The sequence below is a fragment of the Balaenoptera musculus genome, chromosome 13, assembly GCF_009873245.2.
Source record: "Balaenoptera musculus isolate JJ_BM4_2016_0621 chromosome 13, mBalMus1.pri.v3, whole genome shotgun sequence".
In the NCBI taxonomy this organism is placed as follows: Eukaryota; Metazoa; Chordata; class Mammalia; order Artiodactyla; family Balaenopteridae; genus Balaenoptera; species Balaenoptera musculus.
Window position 1 is genome coordinate 31,269,739 of NC_045797.1, and position 19,141 is coordinate 31,288,879.

General features: G+C 44.4%; 1 protein-coding gene across 1 annotated transcript in view; it reads right to left on the bottom strand.

The window, feature by feature from the left end:
* Positions 1–19,141, bottom strand: part of ANTXR1 (ANTXR cell adhesion molecule 1) — a 241,307-nt gene that overhangs the window by 39,049 nt on the left and 183,117 nt on the right. The window contains exon 17 of the mRNA XM_036873557.1: positions 16,822–16,902. Coding sequence (XP_036729452.1) covers positions 16,822–16,902 — 81 coding nt within the window. The remainder of the gene's footprint in view (positions 1–16,821; positions 16,903–19,141) is intronic.

Consider the following 19,141-nt stretch of genomic DNA (forward strand, 5'->3'; position numbering starts at 1 on the left):
GTGATCAATATAAAAACGACTAAAGAGTTATGTCACATTCTGTTTCTCATGCTACATCTTTGAAAATCCTTTCACACGTACAGGATGTGGCATTTCTGACTAGTTACATTTCAAGTGCTCAATAGCCATGCGTGGCTAGGGGCTTCCTTATGGGATAGTGCAGCCCTAGACTTTACTTTTGAGGTGTTCAAGATCTTTTGCTACTGGTGGGTCTGAAAGGGGAGGTCACAAATAATTTTGTAAAGCATGACTCCATTTGTAATCCCACTAAGTTGCCTACTGTTATTCCACAGCTGTAGAAAAGTCCTAGTTGACTCTTCCACTGGCCAGTGAAGAGCCTAAAATAAAATTTATTTTAAGACTTTAAATTATTGGGTTAGCCAAAAAGTTCCTTTGGGTTTTTCCCTAAGATGCTACAGAAAACCCGAACGAACTTTTTGGCCAACCCCATAAATTCCTGTCATGGAAATTCATTTACCTTCTGATCTCCATAGACTCTTTAAGATATGTAAAACTATTTGAAACTGTGCCTGTCTGTCTGTCTGTCTGTCTGTCTATCTACCTGTCCTCTGGAAGTGATAATTAGGAAGCTTACTCATTTAAAATCAAATCACATCCCTTTCCTCTCACCCTGTGTTTCAGGGGAAGATTTATGAGAAGTTGTGTTTCTTCAGGGTGGGACAGTTTGGTCCATGGTTTGCAAAGCTAGAGAATTTCAATAATCAAACTGTTGCCTTTAAAAAATATGAAACTTGGAAATGGGTTAGAACTAAACACATCAGTGGAATGAGCTTAAGGGCGCAAGAAAATTATTATGGAGTAAAGTTACCCAAAAATCATTGTTCTCCTTTGACTCATAAATCAATTACAGAGTCTTGGACTTTTTGGACATAGATCAGTGAGTTTTACAAAGGACAGGCATCAAAGCCTGGCTGTGGAGGACACTCTGAGGATCGAAACAATCGTTTCAGCATTAGCGTTTACAGTAATTTGAGAGCACAGCCACATTGCTGGGTGAAACTGGAGTTTTCACGCAGGCAGGTTAAGTCTTTTGGAAGCCTCCATCCATGTTGCTTATTAGTGGCCTGGTATGGGATGCAGTCATGTGGGTTGTTGGCGTGTGTGATGCTAATTACTTGTAAGGCCTAGTTTTTGCTAGGAGCTTCTGTTTGGAATCATTAGCAAACACATTTTCAACTTTGGGCCACCAGCAGAGGATCTAGTGCAGAACAAGCTAGTGTAGCTTAAGGGGGTGCAGTGGGGACCATGGGCTGTGGGGAGTTCTCGTTGCTTATTCCTGGTTTGGAGGGGTGCTAACTGTTTACAAGCACAGAAGGTGGCCTCAGTTCTGTGGTTACCTCAGCCATCTCTGGAGGACCACATGGCATCCCCTGGGCCTGTAGACACGGTGGGGCATCGAGGCCATGGCTGCATAAATTCTGGTAAGTTCGTTCCCACCACCAGTGGGAAAATACTCACTCTCCTTTCCATTTCTCTCTGCCTCCATGCCTAAGAAACCCAACCCTGCTTGGTCAGAACTACTTCCCTTGCTAGAAAGAGAAAGGAGGGGAACACTGTCTTGTATAACAACAGGGATGATTCCACAGTGGACTTTCCAGTGGGCCCACTTTTATTAATTATCCCACTAAGGGACATGGATGTCTGTTGTGATGTCTAATTTTCCAGACTCTGTGACATTTAAGAGTTTCCCATTACACATCACCTTGAGTGAGCAGTAGAGAATATGGAAACGCTTACACAAGATTTTCTCCCATTTAGAGCTTGTATTCAAGTCGGAGTTGCAGAGGCCTTGGCAAGTAGGTACGCCAGGGATTGAGGCCAGTGCCTGGGTGTCAGCGGCCAGGGCCACGCTGTTTAATGGGGTGACCCAATCCAGATGTTGGGGGGATGCAGGAATGCACAAAGGTGATGAAAGCTAGTGGAGTGAGTGTCCCCAGAGCTAACTCTGCCGTCACTGTGGATTCTGAACATAACTCTGTCCTCGATGGTCTTAGCCAAAAGAAAAAATGGAAAAACACTAAAACATGAAACAAGTGTCACAAGAATGAACTTATAAAGTGAGACTCGTGAAGTCAGAGAGTTGTTTTTCTCTCAAACTTTCTATTTCAAACAATTAAAAGGAAAAGTCAAAGTTATTAATAAATGGCAATACCAAAAATTATGAATTGCAATTATAATGAAAGTTTGTTCGAATAACCCTTAAAGTTTGTCTGAAGATGCCCCTAGAAGACAGTGTGAACCCTCTCTCTTTATTAAAGACAGGGTTTTTTTTTTGAGACATCTTTGCCCACTACTGAAATGTGGTTGCCTATGAAGGGAACATGATAAAAGTTTACAAACAGCTGTGAACACCTGGGGGTTACAGAAAAAGTCATAATCCCTAGCACAAGAAAATAAATTGAGCCATGTCCTCAGTGCTGTGAGGGAAAGTAAAAAGAAAAAAAAAAAGGAGCCATAGTCCCTTTCCGCAAATCATTTACGGCTTACTCAGGGAGTGAAACATTGGTACTGGCTTTACATTAAAATGGTGTGAAATTTTGTGGCAGTAGCTGTGAGCACAGGAGGAGGGAGGGGCCAGACAATGAGCAAGAATTAGGGGAGAGTCTCGGAAGGCTGAGGGCTGGGTACCCGAAAGATGTGAGCAGACAAAAGGGTGGAGAAGGCAGAGCTGGGAGGTGGGGTATGACTGCTTTCCTCTTCCCCACTCCATTGTCAGCCTAGGCCTCCTCTCGCAGCTCCTCTCATCTGGGCCTTCACACATGCTGTTCCTTCCAACCAAAAGGCCTTTGCCTCACTTCGCCAGGAACGCTCATCCTTTAGGTCTCAGCCCAATGGTCTCTTCTTTTCAAAGTCTTCCCTGGTCCCCTAGTCTGGGCTAAATCTCCTTGCTCTATGTTCTCATGGAACCTCAAATGCTCCCCATACTTCCATACCACTTATTACATTAAGTTCTAGTTTAGGGCTTTTCTGACTACTCTGATGTACACCCCACAAAGGCAGGGGCTTTGCTTCATTCATGCTAAGTCCCTGCTGCCTAGCATGGTACCTGAGGTAGGGTAGGAGCTCAAGACCTATTTGCTGAATGCGTGGGTGTACTCCGTCTTAGACACAGTGTTGGTGGTAAAGGGGGAGGTAGGCAGAGGTGGAATCAGGGAGAGAAAATATGAGGTAACTTGGGAACACAGCACACTGCATGGGAGGGCAGGTCACTGTGGGAGGGCAATCGGCAGGTACGTCATCTTGGGCAGGGTATAAAAATGGAACAGTGTTGGGAGGTGGGAGAAGGTAGGAGGACAAGAAAGAAGGAGATTGGGTGGCAGGGACCAGCTCTACCTTCCAAAATTCGGCCTGGTTTACCTTTTCTTTAAGAGATCAAGCCCAGTCGTGACCCCCACCCTCTTCTCCTGGCCTGGGGTGAGGACTCAAGGAGAGCCAGGCAGTGTAGGGCTGGTGGGTTCTGGTCTTGCGGCTTCCACTAATTCCCTTTGTGACCTTGAATGGAGCAAGGGTCTTCTTATGAGAGCATTAATCTTCCTAATATGAAAATAGGACATAAGTAAGGTAGTGATGGGGAGCAACTGAGAAAATGTACTTGGGAGTGTTTATAGGTCTCTCCATCACCTTTCTGGACCTCAATTTCCTCACCTTGAACATGAAAGGACTGGGATCATGAGGAATCCCCAATCCGTTCCTGAGACTGAGGGTCAGGTTGAGGTGGGGTGGTCATGGGGATGGCGGGAGAAGACGAGTGCACGTGTGGATGTCTACAGCAGGCTGGCTCTCCTCCACAGTGTGAATTCTGGAAGGCGATCTCCTAAGTCAGATTCTGCCATCTAAGACTCAACCCAACAATTTCGGGCCAGAACAGAACTCCCCACCAGCCTGGGTTAGAATCAATCTCAATTGGGGTCTATTGGAGAGCTGTAGATTCCCTAGAGATGATCTTTTCCAGTGCCCTCAGCTGGAGGAGCAGGCCCATGGCAGCCAAGTGGCTAGACATAAACATCACATTGGAACAAAGTAGAAAACTTCCTACAATGTTACACACTTGGGTGAAGTTTTGACTCTAGAACCAAGCCCCACCTCCCTCAATCCTGACTCTGTTTGGAAGGAAAAAAATGAGATCAGAGAATCTCAAGAGGGGTGTCTTTATTACCCAGCCCTGCCTTGTTCCGCCCCTAGTATTAATTCTCCTCTGTTTGCTCTTTGCAACTTGATACCAGATCTTGACCTTCTGTTGCTGCAGCTGTTTGGGAGATGAGGCTATTCAAAGGTGAGAGTCATCAGCTAAGCTATCAAATGGTGGTGATGATGAGTATGGAAGTGTGTATGGGTGCGGAAAAAGAGGGTTAGATTATGGGGGATTGGAAGAGGAGGGAGAGACTTCAACCACATCAGTTGCCTTCACATCTATTTATTTAATGAGACCTCCTCCTGGGAGCAGGAAGTGGTGCAAAAAAAAAACCCAAAAAAACTCAAGATGGTATATTTTGCAGCATCAATTTTGGGTTTAACTTCTCTGAAAAAAGTTAACTTTGCAGGTTTTGGGTACAGTTTGGTTTCTGCTGTGGACAGAGGATGTCTTGAACGTTTTCTGTTGTAAATTCAGGCAAGTAAGCCAAGAATTCTAAGTCCTCGTGTTCCTCTCCAATGAGACAGTGAAGGAGAGATTTCCAAGGGTGAGAACTGAATAAATACTACTGAGAATTCAAACATCCAGGAAAGGGGCTCTGACAAAATAAATCACACCCTCTAGGAGCATTTCCTACGATTTGCTTTTTTTTCCTTTATCTTAAATGATCTATTCGTACAAAAGTTTATGTAAGGACAGAAGTCAGTGCCTAGCAAATGGGACTTTCTCTCCAGATCTGTTGGGGACTTACAGCCTGGTGTCAGGCACCAATAGACATTTCGAAGATCCCTGTTTACTCAAAGTATAAACCAATATATTCTATGCAAACCTTTTTTTCCCTACGTTTAGATAGAAATGTTTACTTTTCCAGCGGTTCTGTGAATTGAATTAAAGAGCAGAGTGACTAAGAAAAGACTCAATATAAAGCTTATTATCTATTGTGCAAGAAGGAACTGACCTTCACATAAAGATTTTAATACAATAACTTGATTCTTTTGGTCATTGCTGATTTAAATATGAGAGATGAGTTCTGAGAAGAAGTTTTCCACACATGTTGAGATCTAACTAAACTTCTCTGAAATCAATTGCAGTTTTCAGGGGAAAGAAGGGAAGAAAATGAACTCCCATCTGTTTGAATTATTTACACTCATCATTTTATTTCAACACCTGACAACACCTACAAAAGTAGGGATTACTGGATCACTTTGACTCATGAGGAAACTGAAGCTCAGTGAGTTAATGATTAATGTAACGGAGGCTACTGGGCAGCGCTGGGAATTTAACTTGGTTCTCTCAAGGTGAAAACGATCCCTCTCTTTCTCCATGTCATGCTGCAACCAGTTTCAGAGAGTGCCACCTTCATCTATGTCTTTTTATTCCTGATGTCACCATTTACATTCAAGCCTCCTGATCCATGCTTGGACCGTTACCATAGCCCATTAACGATTTACCAACACATCACATCCATAGAGTTCTCGAGCTTGGTAGAACCTGGTTATTCTGCAAGACAAAGACGCCTATGGCCAATTTTTCTATATACATTAAAAACAATTAAAAACTCTATTAATATCTAGTCAAACCAGACCTTTGCAAAACTTCTGAGAAAATCTGTGTGAGATTAAATGTCTTAAAATACAATATAATTTGGCACTCTAGGGGCTCCCTGGTGGCGCAGTGGTTAAGAATCGGTCTGCCAATGCAGGGGACACGGGTTCGATCCCTGGTCTGGGAAGATCCCACATGCTGTGGAGCAACTAAGCCCGTGTGCCACAACTACTGAGCCTGTGCTCTAGAGACCGTGAGCCACAACTACTGAGCCCACGTGCCAAAACTCCGGAAGCCCGGGCGCCTGAGCCCGTGCTCTGCAACAAGAGAAGCCACCACAATGAGAAGCCCGTGCACCGCAAAGAAGAGTAGCTCCCACTCACCGCAACTAGAGAAAGCCCGTGCACATCAACAAAGACCCAACACAGCCAAAAATAAATAAATAAAATAAATAAATTTTTAAAAAATACCTTGAATTTGGCACTCTAATATTTATCCCAGATGAAGATTAGCTCAAAATGGCTATAATCTAAATTTTTTAGTCTGATCATCGGGGTGGTAAAATCTCATCCTTGTTCCCCCTCCAGCCTTATGAGGTACACTCATCCCTTGCACTCCGTCCTGAGATGTCTCCTTTCACTCCGCAGGTTGGCCTTTATGGGCTGCAAGCTGGTCCTGGAAACCTGCTACCTTGACATTTCTACATCCTGTCTGTTGACTAAGTCCCGACTTCCCTCCAAAGCCCAATTCAAGTCCTACCAGTCCTGGAGAAGGTATCCTATCCTCTCAGGCTGCCAGTGATTGCCCTTCCTCTGTGGCTCTCATTCCCTTCAGCTCTCTCTCGGTCTACCCCGGGAACTACCTTGACCGCCATCTCTTCTATCTCCTCAACTAGCTGTCTGTTCTTTGAGGTCTTGTGCTTGTCTGCCTTTTCCATGGAGCCCTTCCCAGCACGTCAGCAGTATTTGCTGATAAGGAGCATACTTAATAAGTTGAGTAAACATTTCCTGCCTTGGGTTTGCTCTGCTCATTTTATTTTTGCCAATCAGTGTTGTCAGAACAAAGGAGTTTACTAGAGATGCTGTGAAGAAAATTCAGAGGAAAACTGATGTGAGGAGTCTCAAAGGCAAAAGGTTTTTCTGTGAAAGGGAAATAACTGGTAAGAGCTGCAGGATCAGGTGAACTTTCCACAGAATGTCAACCAACCGACCGTGTGTATTCTGGATGCTGGGACTTGCCCAAGTCATCAATTTTCACCATGTTGTTGGGGGGTGTCTTAGAATGTGCTGATATGTATGCAGTTGGATCTATTGTTTCACCAACAAGCAGTTCAAATAGGGATGTTCACGTCTTTACACAGACACCCATGTGCTTTAAAATTGCCAGTATTCAAGAAAGAATGTCTTAGCACAGATAAAACAGTGGCTTTAATGATTTTAATTGCCTAGTAATTTGAAAAATTGTTTCCCCCTTATGCTTATAGGGATAACATTAAATGAAAGAATTAGCCACTAAGTTATATACATGTATGATTACAAGTGAATAAAGAATAATAATACAGGGTAAAGACTCTATTAACTATGTAAATGCTTTTTTAGTGAGTACAAGAAATGGTGAAAGGATGTTACGAGGAATGGCAAAATTGGGGCAACCCATTGGATGGGGCAATATTTTCAGAAGTATCTAAAGCAATCCTTGGGAGGAAATGAATTGCTTTCTATTTTCAAATGATGGGGGTCATCACTAGCTCACATGGTGCCTTTGTGTGAATCAGGAAAAGGCACCCCTTTCTGAGGTAGGATGCATGCCTGTCCCAGGGAGGTTGACCTGCCCAGTGGTGTTCAGGGTGGACCTCTGTCACAGGGCATGGCCTGCACATCTAGGTGCCTGTGTGCCCAGCAAACAATTCCCACTCTTAAGTAGCCAGTTATAACCTGGTATAAAACTAGTTTATTGGTACTTGTTAGATATTAGGGTATTAACTTATTGGAGAAGTGGGAGGCCTCCATTAACAAAACAAAACAAAACAAAACAAAAATAAAACAAAATTTCCCAAAGCAGTTAGCACTGCTCTTTAGGTGTCATGGGTAGAGAAGATCATTATTTCCATTCTGCCACCAAGGAATAAAACATACAGCGATATAGTCAAGGGACCAACAGTGGGTTCTCTTGGGGGTGGAGTTTTGAAGTGAATTGCATGTAACATTGCATCCCAAATTACCATGTTTCTTGCATGAAGTGGAGACACCCACCCTGGAACTGAAGAAAGTGCTGATGCATGGGAGGGATGGGATTCCAAAGGTGGGGCTGGTTTCCTCTCCTCACTTTACCTTCACCTGTCCCACTCAGCTAGCCTATCACAGGGAAGACAGAGGCCATTGAATGGGTGCCTCAGCTTCCTGCCCTCTCACCCATACCTGAGAGCCCATCTTGGGCTCTGCCCCCCAGATCACTAAGGAAGAGTGGCATTTCCTAGGCTGTAGGTCATCTAAGTCCTCCTAGGGGCTCCTGCCCTCCATCAATGAGCTCTTCAGCCTCTTCCCCTCCTGGGCTTCTGTCATGAGCACTTAATCATTCTCAAGCCCTTCATCCTAACCAAACAAAGAGCTTCTTTCAACTCCAGCTCTCCTCCAGCTACCTCTTTGGCTCTCCCTTCCCATTTTCCACTAAGCTTCACTCCTGCCCCCATCATTGCACTGAACCTAGGTCACCAAGGCCGCGAGGACCTTGTTACTGCTAATCTAATTAGAGGACTTGTCAGCTTGCATCTAAATTTCCCATACTTGACCCCATTGACCCCACCCTCCTCCATGATGTACCATCTTCCCTTGGCTTCCATGACCCCAGACTCTCCTGTCACGCCTGCTCTTTCTCTGGCTGGTCCTTCTTAGTTTCCTTCTTCTTCTCCTCTTTCTTTCCCCACCTAAACTCAAAGGATGTGACCCTAGGGGTTCAACACTTAACCTATTTCCCTTCTCTCTCTCCATACTCTCCCTGGGCTCTGCATCTATTCACACTGGTCTCAACCACCATGCTGATGATGCCCAAATCTTTGTCTCCAGCTCAGAACTCTCACTAGAGCAAAACTGCCTCCTGCACAGATTGGGTGATACAAGTGGGCATCTAGGTACTGCAGGTGCCCACCCTGCACGTATATGACTCCGAGAGTGAGCAGCTCCTGAAAGTGTGTGCTCTAGATGCTCCGTGGTACCTCAAACTCGATAAGTTAAAAAGCTAAGTCCTCATCTTCCCTCCCAAAGCTCTTCCTGTGCCCCCATCCTGGTGAACGATGTCACAGCCGGCTCAGATCAAAACGTGGAGGTCCTCCTTGACAGCCCCCTCTCTCATCCTCTACGCCAGCCAGTTACCAAATCCAGTCATTCTGTTTCCACAACCTCTCCTGAATCCAGACTCTTTCCTCCTCCTGCCACTGTCTCTGGTCAGGATGCCACCATCTCCACGCTGCAGCCAGCATGACTTTTCTAAAACACAACCTGACCACAACTCTGCCTAAAACACTTTGCGGTGATTCTCCATTGTCCCCAGAGTGGGCTCCACGACCAGCATCCATGCTGTTCCCTCTCCCCGCTCCTCCGCTGGCTGCCTCGCACTGCCTCCACCAAGCCCCGCTCCTCATGTTCCCCGAAGGAGCCACAGGCCACCTCCAGATCCTTGCTCAAGCTTCCCTCTCACAGAAGAGCCTCCCTCCACTACTTTCCTCTGGTCTCAGCCTAAATGCCACTTCTAGAAGTCAGTTTTAACACCAAGGCTGGTGAAATGCCCTTCCTGGGCATACTCCTCCCCACCTCTCACGTTCACCACAGAGCCTTTCACACAGGGTGGTGTTTGGGGCCTTAACAGTTTGTCCCTGCTTCTCAAGGGAAGGGACACAGCTTACTAATCGATGAACAGCCAGCACAAACTCAGTGCTCGTCTCATAGAAAGTGTTCAGCAAGTATCTGTTGAATGCATGAAGGATTTAAGGAATTCTGAGTGTGGACTTCAAATCTGATTGTCCTGAATTAAGCCCTAGATCTTTCCCTTCCCAACTGTGTGTCCTTGGGAAAGTTAATAACCTCCCCTGAGTCTCAGTTTCTGCTCTGTAAAATGGATTTGTTCTTGTGAATGGATTTGTGCTTCTATAACCATCTGCAATCAATACAATGCTTGATGCTCTCTTCTCTTTCAACTCATACGCTGAACTCCAGGAAGCCAGAATTAAGTCCTGTTCTAGTTGGCATCCCTGGTGCCCAGCCCAGCGATGGGTTCTTAGTGGGGGCACAATAGATGAAATTTGATGAAAGGATGTTTGAGGGAAGGCAGCCAAGGCAAAGAAGGAAGAAGGAAGAGGTAATGCAGGGAATGTGGAGAAGGGAGAAAAGAGAGAGAAACAGAGTGTAGACACTTTCTCTGAGTCTGCTTATGTTTCAGGAGGCTCATCTGCTTTCGAAGGAGTGGGCTGAGGATGCTCTCTCCCCTTGGAGATAACCTGCCCGGATCATTCTCGCCTCTGCGGCAGTAGGGAGCCACAGGGACCCATGTGACTGGCTCAGTTCCCTTATTGGAAACAGCTGTGCAGACGGCAGCCCTGGGGCTGGAGCTCGGGTAGGGGATTTCACAACCTCCAGGGCTGTGCTTCAGATGAGTTTCAAACGTTGTTTATGTACATCTACGTGTGTGCTTCCTGGGTCTCTTCTGATTGCCATGAGGCCCAGCCTTGCAAAACAAGCTCAGAGTGTGCCTTAGTATTTTGTTCTTGCTGATAGTCATGGAATGTACCAGCCCCCCAATGCCAGATCTGGGAGAAACCAAGGAGCTGAAAACAAAGAAGACATCCAACCCCAGTGGCTCCTCCCAGAGCACATGAAGGGGGTGGGGCATTAAAGCTGGGGAGGGTTTAGTCGGGTTGATATTTTGACTGAATTCCATCCAGAAAAGACATACGAGGCAGAGTTATATTTTCTCTTTTCCATCCTCTTTACCCAAGCAGTAACAATATTGTAGCAGGCAGGATCTATGTTTACCGTCTTCTAGAGAAGAAAGGGACTGCTGTGAGCACATAAAGATTGTAATCATCCATTTCCCTTATGCCTATGAGACACAGGCATAGAGTTTTTGAAGGGATGTGGAGAGTTGCCTTCCAATTGTTCCAGGAAGGAAAGAAAAGATGCTGCCTGGGATGAGAAATAGAGAATTGGACCAGATCACTGATTCTCAACTCCAGTTGCACATTAGAATGACCTGGGGAGCTTTTAAAATCCCAGTATCCAGACTTCATCACAGACAAATTAAATAGAACCTTTGAGGTGGGACCCTGGCATCAGGGCTTTAAAGTTCCCCAGGTGATCACAACGTGCACGTTGGAAATCACCGGATTCCGTGAACTCTGATCTCTGAAGCTCCCTTACATTTCTGGGTTTGAAATTAGTAATCTAGGAACAAAACTGTCTGTAGCTGGCAAGATTTCTCTACAATTGGTTGGGACTTAATATTTAGGCTTCAGCTAGAGTAGTCACCAATCATGTCAATAGGTGTTCTGTGGAGAAACATAGGAAAGTAGTGGTCGGTGGTCAAATAAGCACAGAAATGTTGACTTCGAATCCCAAGCAGTCAGGGTTAGAGGGATTTTGATGGACATCTCGTTCCATTTATCTCACTGGTTTCCCCAGACCAGCAGGAACAGCATCACCTGGGAGCTTGTTAGAAATGCTAGTTCCCAGGCCCCACCCCAGACCTGCTAAGTCAGAAACTGTGAGAGTGAGATCCAGCTACCTGGGTTTTAACAAAACTTCTGGGTGATTCTGTGCTCAAGTTTGAGAACCAGTGATCTGCTGCAGGAATCCTCTACTATATCCTGGCCCAGTGGTTTAACTGATTTTATCCCTGTTTGGTAACATGGAGCAAGCGCAGTCATCCCTGGGGAAGCCCATTTGTTGTTGAAATTCGTCCTTCAATTCTTTAGATGAAATATGCTTCACTGTAACTTCTACGTGTGGCTCTAGTTCTGTCTTCTGGGATGACCCAGAGTAAATCCAAGTCATGTTCTGTACTTCAAAGACTTTAAGATAATGTTCTGATAATATATGTTCTAATAATATATCTTTAATATATGTCTGATAGCTCCTGAGGGCACTTCTCCCAAATTTACAATAAAAAGACACAGGAAGATACAGAAAAGGTGCCAACTCACATTACCACCCAAAAGTAAGACTGAGGGAATAGAAGTAGTAGAAAATTTTTGTGAAAATTTATGTCATCCTGGAGTAGAGAAGACTGTTGTAAGTTTGACACCAAAGGCAGAAATTATAAAGATTCATAGATTTAACTATAAAATTATAGGTAACTTCAATATATTTTTAAAAACTTAAAAAGTATATGACAAGCTAGGAAAACTTTGCATATGTATATGTATATTATATATATATATATATATATATATATATATATATATATATATATATATATAAAATGTTAGACTTTAAGTTTCATGACGTGAGCATCATATACTTAATGTATAGCACAGGGTCTGACATAAACTGGGTCCTCAAAGCATTTGACTAATGAATGAATGAAGATGAGTTAAGCAAATGGCCATATAAAAATCAATGCTAGGGACTTCCCTGGTGGTGCAGTGGTTAAGAATCTGCCTTCCAATGAAGGGGACGCGGGTTCAATCCCTGACCAGGGAACTAGATCCCACATGCATGCTGCAACTAAGAGTTTGCATGCCGGAACTAAGACCCGGAGCAACCAAAAAAACACAAAAAAACAAAAAAAAAATCAATGCTAAAATATACAGTAGAAAAATGGGCTGAGGGCATATATAGGCAATTGACAAAAGGGAAAATAAATATTTGAAAAAATTGTTTCACTTCAATAACAGAAAATGCAAATTAAATTAGCACCTATCAAATAGCTAAGTTTAATAATGTTAATGGGAGATGGGTTTTTCATTGATGCTGACTCTAGGATTAATTCACACAGTGTTTCAGGCAATAACGAAGAATGAGGCCAATCTGGCCTCGTTATCAAAGCTTTAAAATTTCTCATGTTGGTCAATCCAGCAGATAGCTGCATGCCTAATCCCAAGGAAACATTCATGAATGTGCACAATGATTTGGCAACAAGCATACCGATTACAGCTTCATTTATAAAAATAAACACTTGGAAATAAATATCCAAAAAGAGAAGATAGGGCGAAATATTATGTCACAGATTGACAAAGGAATATGACACAGCCATTAAAATGATATTATATAATGATATGAATGGCATAGAAAGATTATTCCTCAAACATGGTTAAGTGATTAAAGATAGTTTATAAAAGGGGTGCATAATATGATGACCAAGAAATGACCGAGTGAAAAAGCTCTCAGGGTCCTTTAAATCTCCTTCCTCAGACTGAACATTCCTAATTCCTTCCTCCATTTCTCCTTGAATGGTGAGCAAACTTTCTAAAGTCAGAGTGGCCCTGGTGTGTAGGAAGCCTTGGGGAGCATCCTGGAAAATGCTCATGGGATACAGGTTCTAATTTCCAGACTTTCTTGGTAAGTCTCTGTGAATATGCCCTGCTTTGGCAACGCCCCCTTTAAAGCCCGGGTCTGGACAGCACCTTTTTGTGTTTACAGGGATACTGCAGGGACAATGAACAATCTTACCAAGGTGACAGTTCACTCGGTAGAGATGATGGGAAAGACATTCCAAGCAGAGAAACTAGAATATGCAAAGGCACAGAGACACAAAAGATTCTGGCACGTTCAGGGAATGGTGAGCAATTCTAGGTGGCTGGAAACCTATTTGGAGTGATGGGGGAACCTGGAGGGAGTAGCAGATGAAATGATAAGGGAAGCCTTTCTAAATCAAGCTAAGGATTTGGGTCTTCTTCCTAGTCTTTGCCGGTCTGAAGCCTTGGGATGTTACACTGAGATCCGTGTTTTAGAAAGAGCACAACAGTGGCTATATACTGGAACCCGGGGGATGGTTTAAGCAAAGGATACCATATGCTTAGTGAACTCTTTAAATTTTAGGATCGGATGTGTTGCTGGTTTGCTTTTTAAGTGGCTTCTTCTGGTACTTTCTCTTTTATGTTTGCTCAGGATCTCTTGGTGGGCTCCAACAAACAATAGGACTGTGAGCCCACCCCAGGTAGAAAGAGGAAGATGGGTGGTGGTGGACAGAAAGCATTCATGTCTCCTGCTGTCATCCCATTCATGTTTCCCCTGACCCTGGGCTTGGACAGCTCCCAGGAGCTGGGCACCAATCCCAGGGAAGGATGTGGCTCTGGGCTCAGGCCTCCTGGAGCCCTTTGCTCTACAGTGGAGGCTGGAAGCTCTCAGCTTTTCCAGCAGCCTCAGAGGCTCTACCGGTGAGCCCGTGTCTGCCTCTGTAGGGCTAGGGCGGGTTCATTGGGGGAAGGATGGAGCAGACAGGAACTGAGAAGGAAGAATTGCCAGGTTCCTGTGAGGTCGACATATGTTTGAAACAAATCAGAATGAGAATGTAATTAGGTGATGTTTGTTTTTGTTTTTGTTTTAAAGGGAAAATTCAGAACCTGTGACTCGTGTTCACGAGCACATGCCTGGATGCAGTCATTTTGAGTTTATGGAAAATGTGGTCAGCCCCAGAAATCAGTGCTGAGGAATTCTTACAGACTTATCCCCGTGCAAGGAAGTCAGGTCTGTAGCGAGTCTCCTAAGATTATGCAAAACAATACAGAGTAAGCATGTAATAATAAGCTACAGTATAGTCTTCTCTACTCCTGGAATTCTTTCCTGAGTTGCCATGCGGAAGCTGTGAATTTCTGTTCCTACCTGATCTGCGACCTTTCTTGTGTAACTCCATGTGTACGCCTAGATGTCTGTGGCTGTCACCATGACTACAAGGACACAGTTCTCTGCAACTATTCTTGCATGTGTCTTAAACATGTTAGCAGGATTTCTATACAGAAAGCCCATTTAAAAGTAGGCTGAACAATCATAACTTGCAACACCGCTGAGAATGCAGTCAAATGTATCCTAATTCTCAGCCCGCCTGTCCTTCGCACCTATTATGTGGTGTGATTGGGAAATGAAAATTCAAGGAGGAATCGTATTTCTCAAAAGCACACAAAACATCTTCAAATGTGAAATACAAACTTTCATTCAGAATTAGTAAATAATAGATTCAATCTAGGTGTGACTCACTAGACGAAATTCCATCCATTTTCATTTCATTGTTGTTGGATTTATCCCATCAGCCTTTTGCCCTCAAACAGTTTTGGTTCTTTTATCTTATATACCATAATATTTCTCTCTATCCTTCCTCTTTCCTACACTCCCTTCTCTGCTTGACCCAGTTTAGAAATTTGTTTCTGCCAAACTGGTCAGCGGAGAATGGAATGTTAACAAATTTGAGTGATGTTTTTCAGTTGCTCTGAGAAGAACGGGCTTGTTCACTGGACTAGCATGTTCTATCACAAAAAATAGTACTGCTGAACCCGAATTTGGGGATCCTATTTTTTTTTTTTAATCTGTTAGGTGAGTCTCATGCAGGCTAAAAAAAATTCTTAATTTTCCACAGAAACCATATGCATAACTTATAAGGCCAAATACCACCCTGAGTACAAAGTTGATGGCCTAGGCTCATTGTTAGCTGTAGAGTTTGTACTTTCAAATCTGCTATGGCAAAATGTGTTCTTGTTGACATCCACAGACAAAATACAAATTCCACGTGTCATGAGGGCCAAGCTGGCCCAGCGTTTATATGGCCTGGGTTTTTTTTTAATGTCATTCTTGCCTGTTGTCCCTGCCACAAACTGGAGCAGGAATAGCTAATTGGCAGCAGTCTGCACAGGCTATGAAACTTTAGACCAAATCCCCTCAGCCATAAGCCACCCATTGTCACCTGTCACCAGGTGCAAAGGAAGGGGGGCCTGCCTAACTGGCTCTGCTCTAGTGTTTTATTAGTTGTGCCGTGTTGCAGAGTGGGCAGGGTAAACATGTGGGTATATCTGACACACATCAATTGCAATATAGTTTGAATTTTTGCATCGACCCTTCACAGACAGTAGAAAATCACAAAGTAAATAATCCTAATAATATATGCCCTGACTAAGCATTAATAAGTGTTCAAACGTTAGGCCACAGGCTTTACAAACATTACCTTCTCTAACCAGCCAAACTGTGAAGTAGTCATTACCAACTACTTTATAAAGATGAAATTCAGAGAGATCACGTGACTTGCCTGGAGTTTTCCAGGCAGGAAGGAAGCAAGATTCAAACCCAACTCTACCTGGTTTGAAAGGAGCCCTAAATTAGACACCTTGATTTTGCTTTTGGGTTCATGTGCTTGATTCCCAGAGCAGCGGATGCAAGACGCAGGTCGCGGGTAGTTGAGGGAGAATTTGGTCCCCAGCTTTGCTCTGTAGATTTTATGAAAGAGAGACTAACTCTTCCCGGAAGACACAGCAATGGTGTGATTACAGCAGAACTGAGGTTGTTTCCAGCGTTGTTACTATCCGAACAGAACACAATATTCAGCTTGTCTTGTCCTCTGTTTCCTCACTTACAAAATGAGGACTTGGGCTAGGTGGTTTCTAAGGCCTCTGATGCCTCTTCCCTTTCTATCTCCTTCTAGTTGAGACATCTGAGCTTGGCCCTGACAGTTTCAGGGCAAACCCTCACCAGGGTGGAAGGTCCTCCTGTGATCCTGGACCAGTTGGGCCCAATGCCTGCTGGAAGATGGGGGAGTTTTCTGTGGCCCCTATTCCCTCGCTCCATCCTGTGGCCCTGGTGTCCTGCTTGTCACCACTGGCCACTGTGGCTGAGGAACAGCAGGCCTCTCCCCTGGAGCTACCTGAGGAAGAGCCAGTCCTGCTTTATTCACACACTGTACCTGTAAACTCAGAAGCTCAAGTCCTAGGACATTAAAGCTAAGCTATTTCTGTCAAAATCCTTTTCAAAAAAGCAAGTCGAAACTCAAGGTCTTGTAAAAACCCAAGTTTTGAAAATTAGTGTCTGATCTGTCACAACATGAAATCATAGCTGGATTCCTACATCTGGAGTTATTCTAGCTCCACAGTCAGAGAGAGGGAGAGAGAGAGTGCAAAAAGAACGCATGTGTGCGACACCATTAATGAATCCTACCGTGTCTCCTGGCTGTGGACGCATCACGGACACACGATCGTAGCCTTTCCTTAGTAGGACCCACAGGGCATCAAGTTTTCCCTGAAATAAAACAAATGCACCAAGATTACATCTGAAACCAGACCAGGGGCCAGCACAGACAGGCAGAAACTTCCATGCTTCTTAAGTCATGTGAACCACACTTCACCAGCAATGCAGTTGCCATAGGATGTGACTCTCTAGTCCCTAAGTTCAAAATGTGGGCCTCAGGAATGGAGGAGGAGGAGAGACACATCCCAGAGGACCCTGATGCTCGGGCAGGAGACATCTGCGACTTTAGTGCAGCCCCAGATTTGCAGACACGGAGGATTCATTCAGGCTCTCAGCTTTTGCCCTCATCATATTCCCGGGCAACTCCTCACACCGCAAGTCAATCTTTTCAACTTGCACTAAAGTTTTTTCTTCCCACTTAGTGTCCAGAGTTTACAAATGAAACAGTGAGGACAGATTCAGGCAGGAAAGTGACTAAATAGAAGCATGGACAGGGTGAGACCAATGAAAGGCCCCTGGGGCACAGATCCATGGCTGTCCCTATGATGGGCTCTGGAATCCCAGGCTCGACGGACAAATGACCAAAGATCACGGATCACCACAAATCACAACCCCCTTTGGAGTTGTAGGTGATTGGTTGAATCTGGAAGGAGGGAGCCTATGAGTGCTAAAGTTTTCACAGCATGTGGCAAAGGCAGTCTCACGTTCTAGTTCCCTAGACATGCTGAGCAGAGGCTGGTTTCTGCCACTGCAAACACTAATAGAAGAAAAAAAAAGACATTTATTTAGCCTTGCTTTTCTTATTATTACTATTTTTTAATTTTTTGGCTGCGTTGGGTCTTCATTGCTGTGGGTGGGCTTTCTCTAGTTGCCAAGAACAGGGGCTACGCTTCATTGTGGTGCACCGACTTCTCATTGCGGTGGCTTCTCTTGTTGCAGAGCACGGGCTCTAGGGGTGCAGGCTTCAGTAGTTGTGGCACATAGGCTCAGTAGTTGCGGTGCACGGGCTTAGTTGCTCCGCGGCATGTGGGATCTTCCTGGACCAGGGCTCGAACCCGTGTCCCCTGCACTGGCAGGCGGATTCTTAACAACTCTGCCACCAGGGAAGTCCCAGCTTTGCTCTTATTATTAACCCTGGTTGGTGACTCCATCAATAGGCAGAAATCAGCTTTATTTTGTCTTATTTCCCTTCATCACTCTTGTGGTGACCAGGACAATCTGCTCCCCTCCACCTCCAAAGATGACATCCTAGTCTCCAGAACCTGTGAATATGTTCCCTTTCATTGCAAAAAGGACTCCGCAGATGTGACTAAGTTAAGGATCTGGAGGTGGGGACATGATTCTGGATCATCGGGTGGACCCAATCTAACCATATGGGTCTTTAACAGAGGGAGGTAGGAAGGTCAGAGTCAGAGAAGGAGATGGGGCGACAGAAGCAGAGTGAATGTGATCCCATGTGAGAAGGATTCAACCCACTGTTGTTGGCTTTGGGGAGGAGAGGGGGCCATAAGCCAATGAGTGTGGGCAGCTTCTGGAATCTGGAAAAGACATGGAGATGGAGTCTCCCCTACGGCCTCCAGCAGGAATGAAGCCCTGGCCTCACCTTGGTTTTAGCCCAGTGTGACCCATTTTGGGCTTCTGACCTCCAGAACTATAAGATAATAAATTTGTGTGGTTTTAGGCCACTAAGTTAGTGGTAATTTGTTATAGCAACAATACGAAACCAATACAGCCCTTATCACTCCCTGACATAGTCTATGTTTATTTGCTTAGTGTCTGTCTCTGCCATCTGGAATGTGAACTCCATGAAAACAGAGGTGCCATTGGTTTTGTTAACTGCTGTATGCCCAGCCCTTAGGACAGCTTCTGGTGCTCAGTGAATATTTGTTGGACGAATGAATGCATTCAGTGCTACTAAGTGCTGGGCTAGGTGCTTTTCTATGTGTCTGCTCATTTCATTCTCCCAGCAATTCCAAAGGGTTACGGAGAGGGAATCAGAGAGATCAACTAACTTGCCCAAAGGCACACAGTGTGTAAACTGGAGAGGTGTGATTGGACCCCACTCCATGTCTGTCTAATTCCAAAGCTCATATACTTTCTTTCTTAAAATATTTTTTTAAATTGCATTGATTATTTTTTAAACTGAAGTGTAGTTGATTTACAATGTTGTGTTAATTTCTACTGTACAGCAAAGTGATTCAGTTATACATATATATACATTCTTTTTTAAAAATATTCTTTTCCATCATGGTTTATCACAGGATATTGAATATAGTTCCCTGTGCAAAGC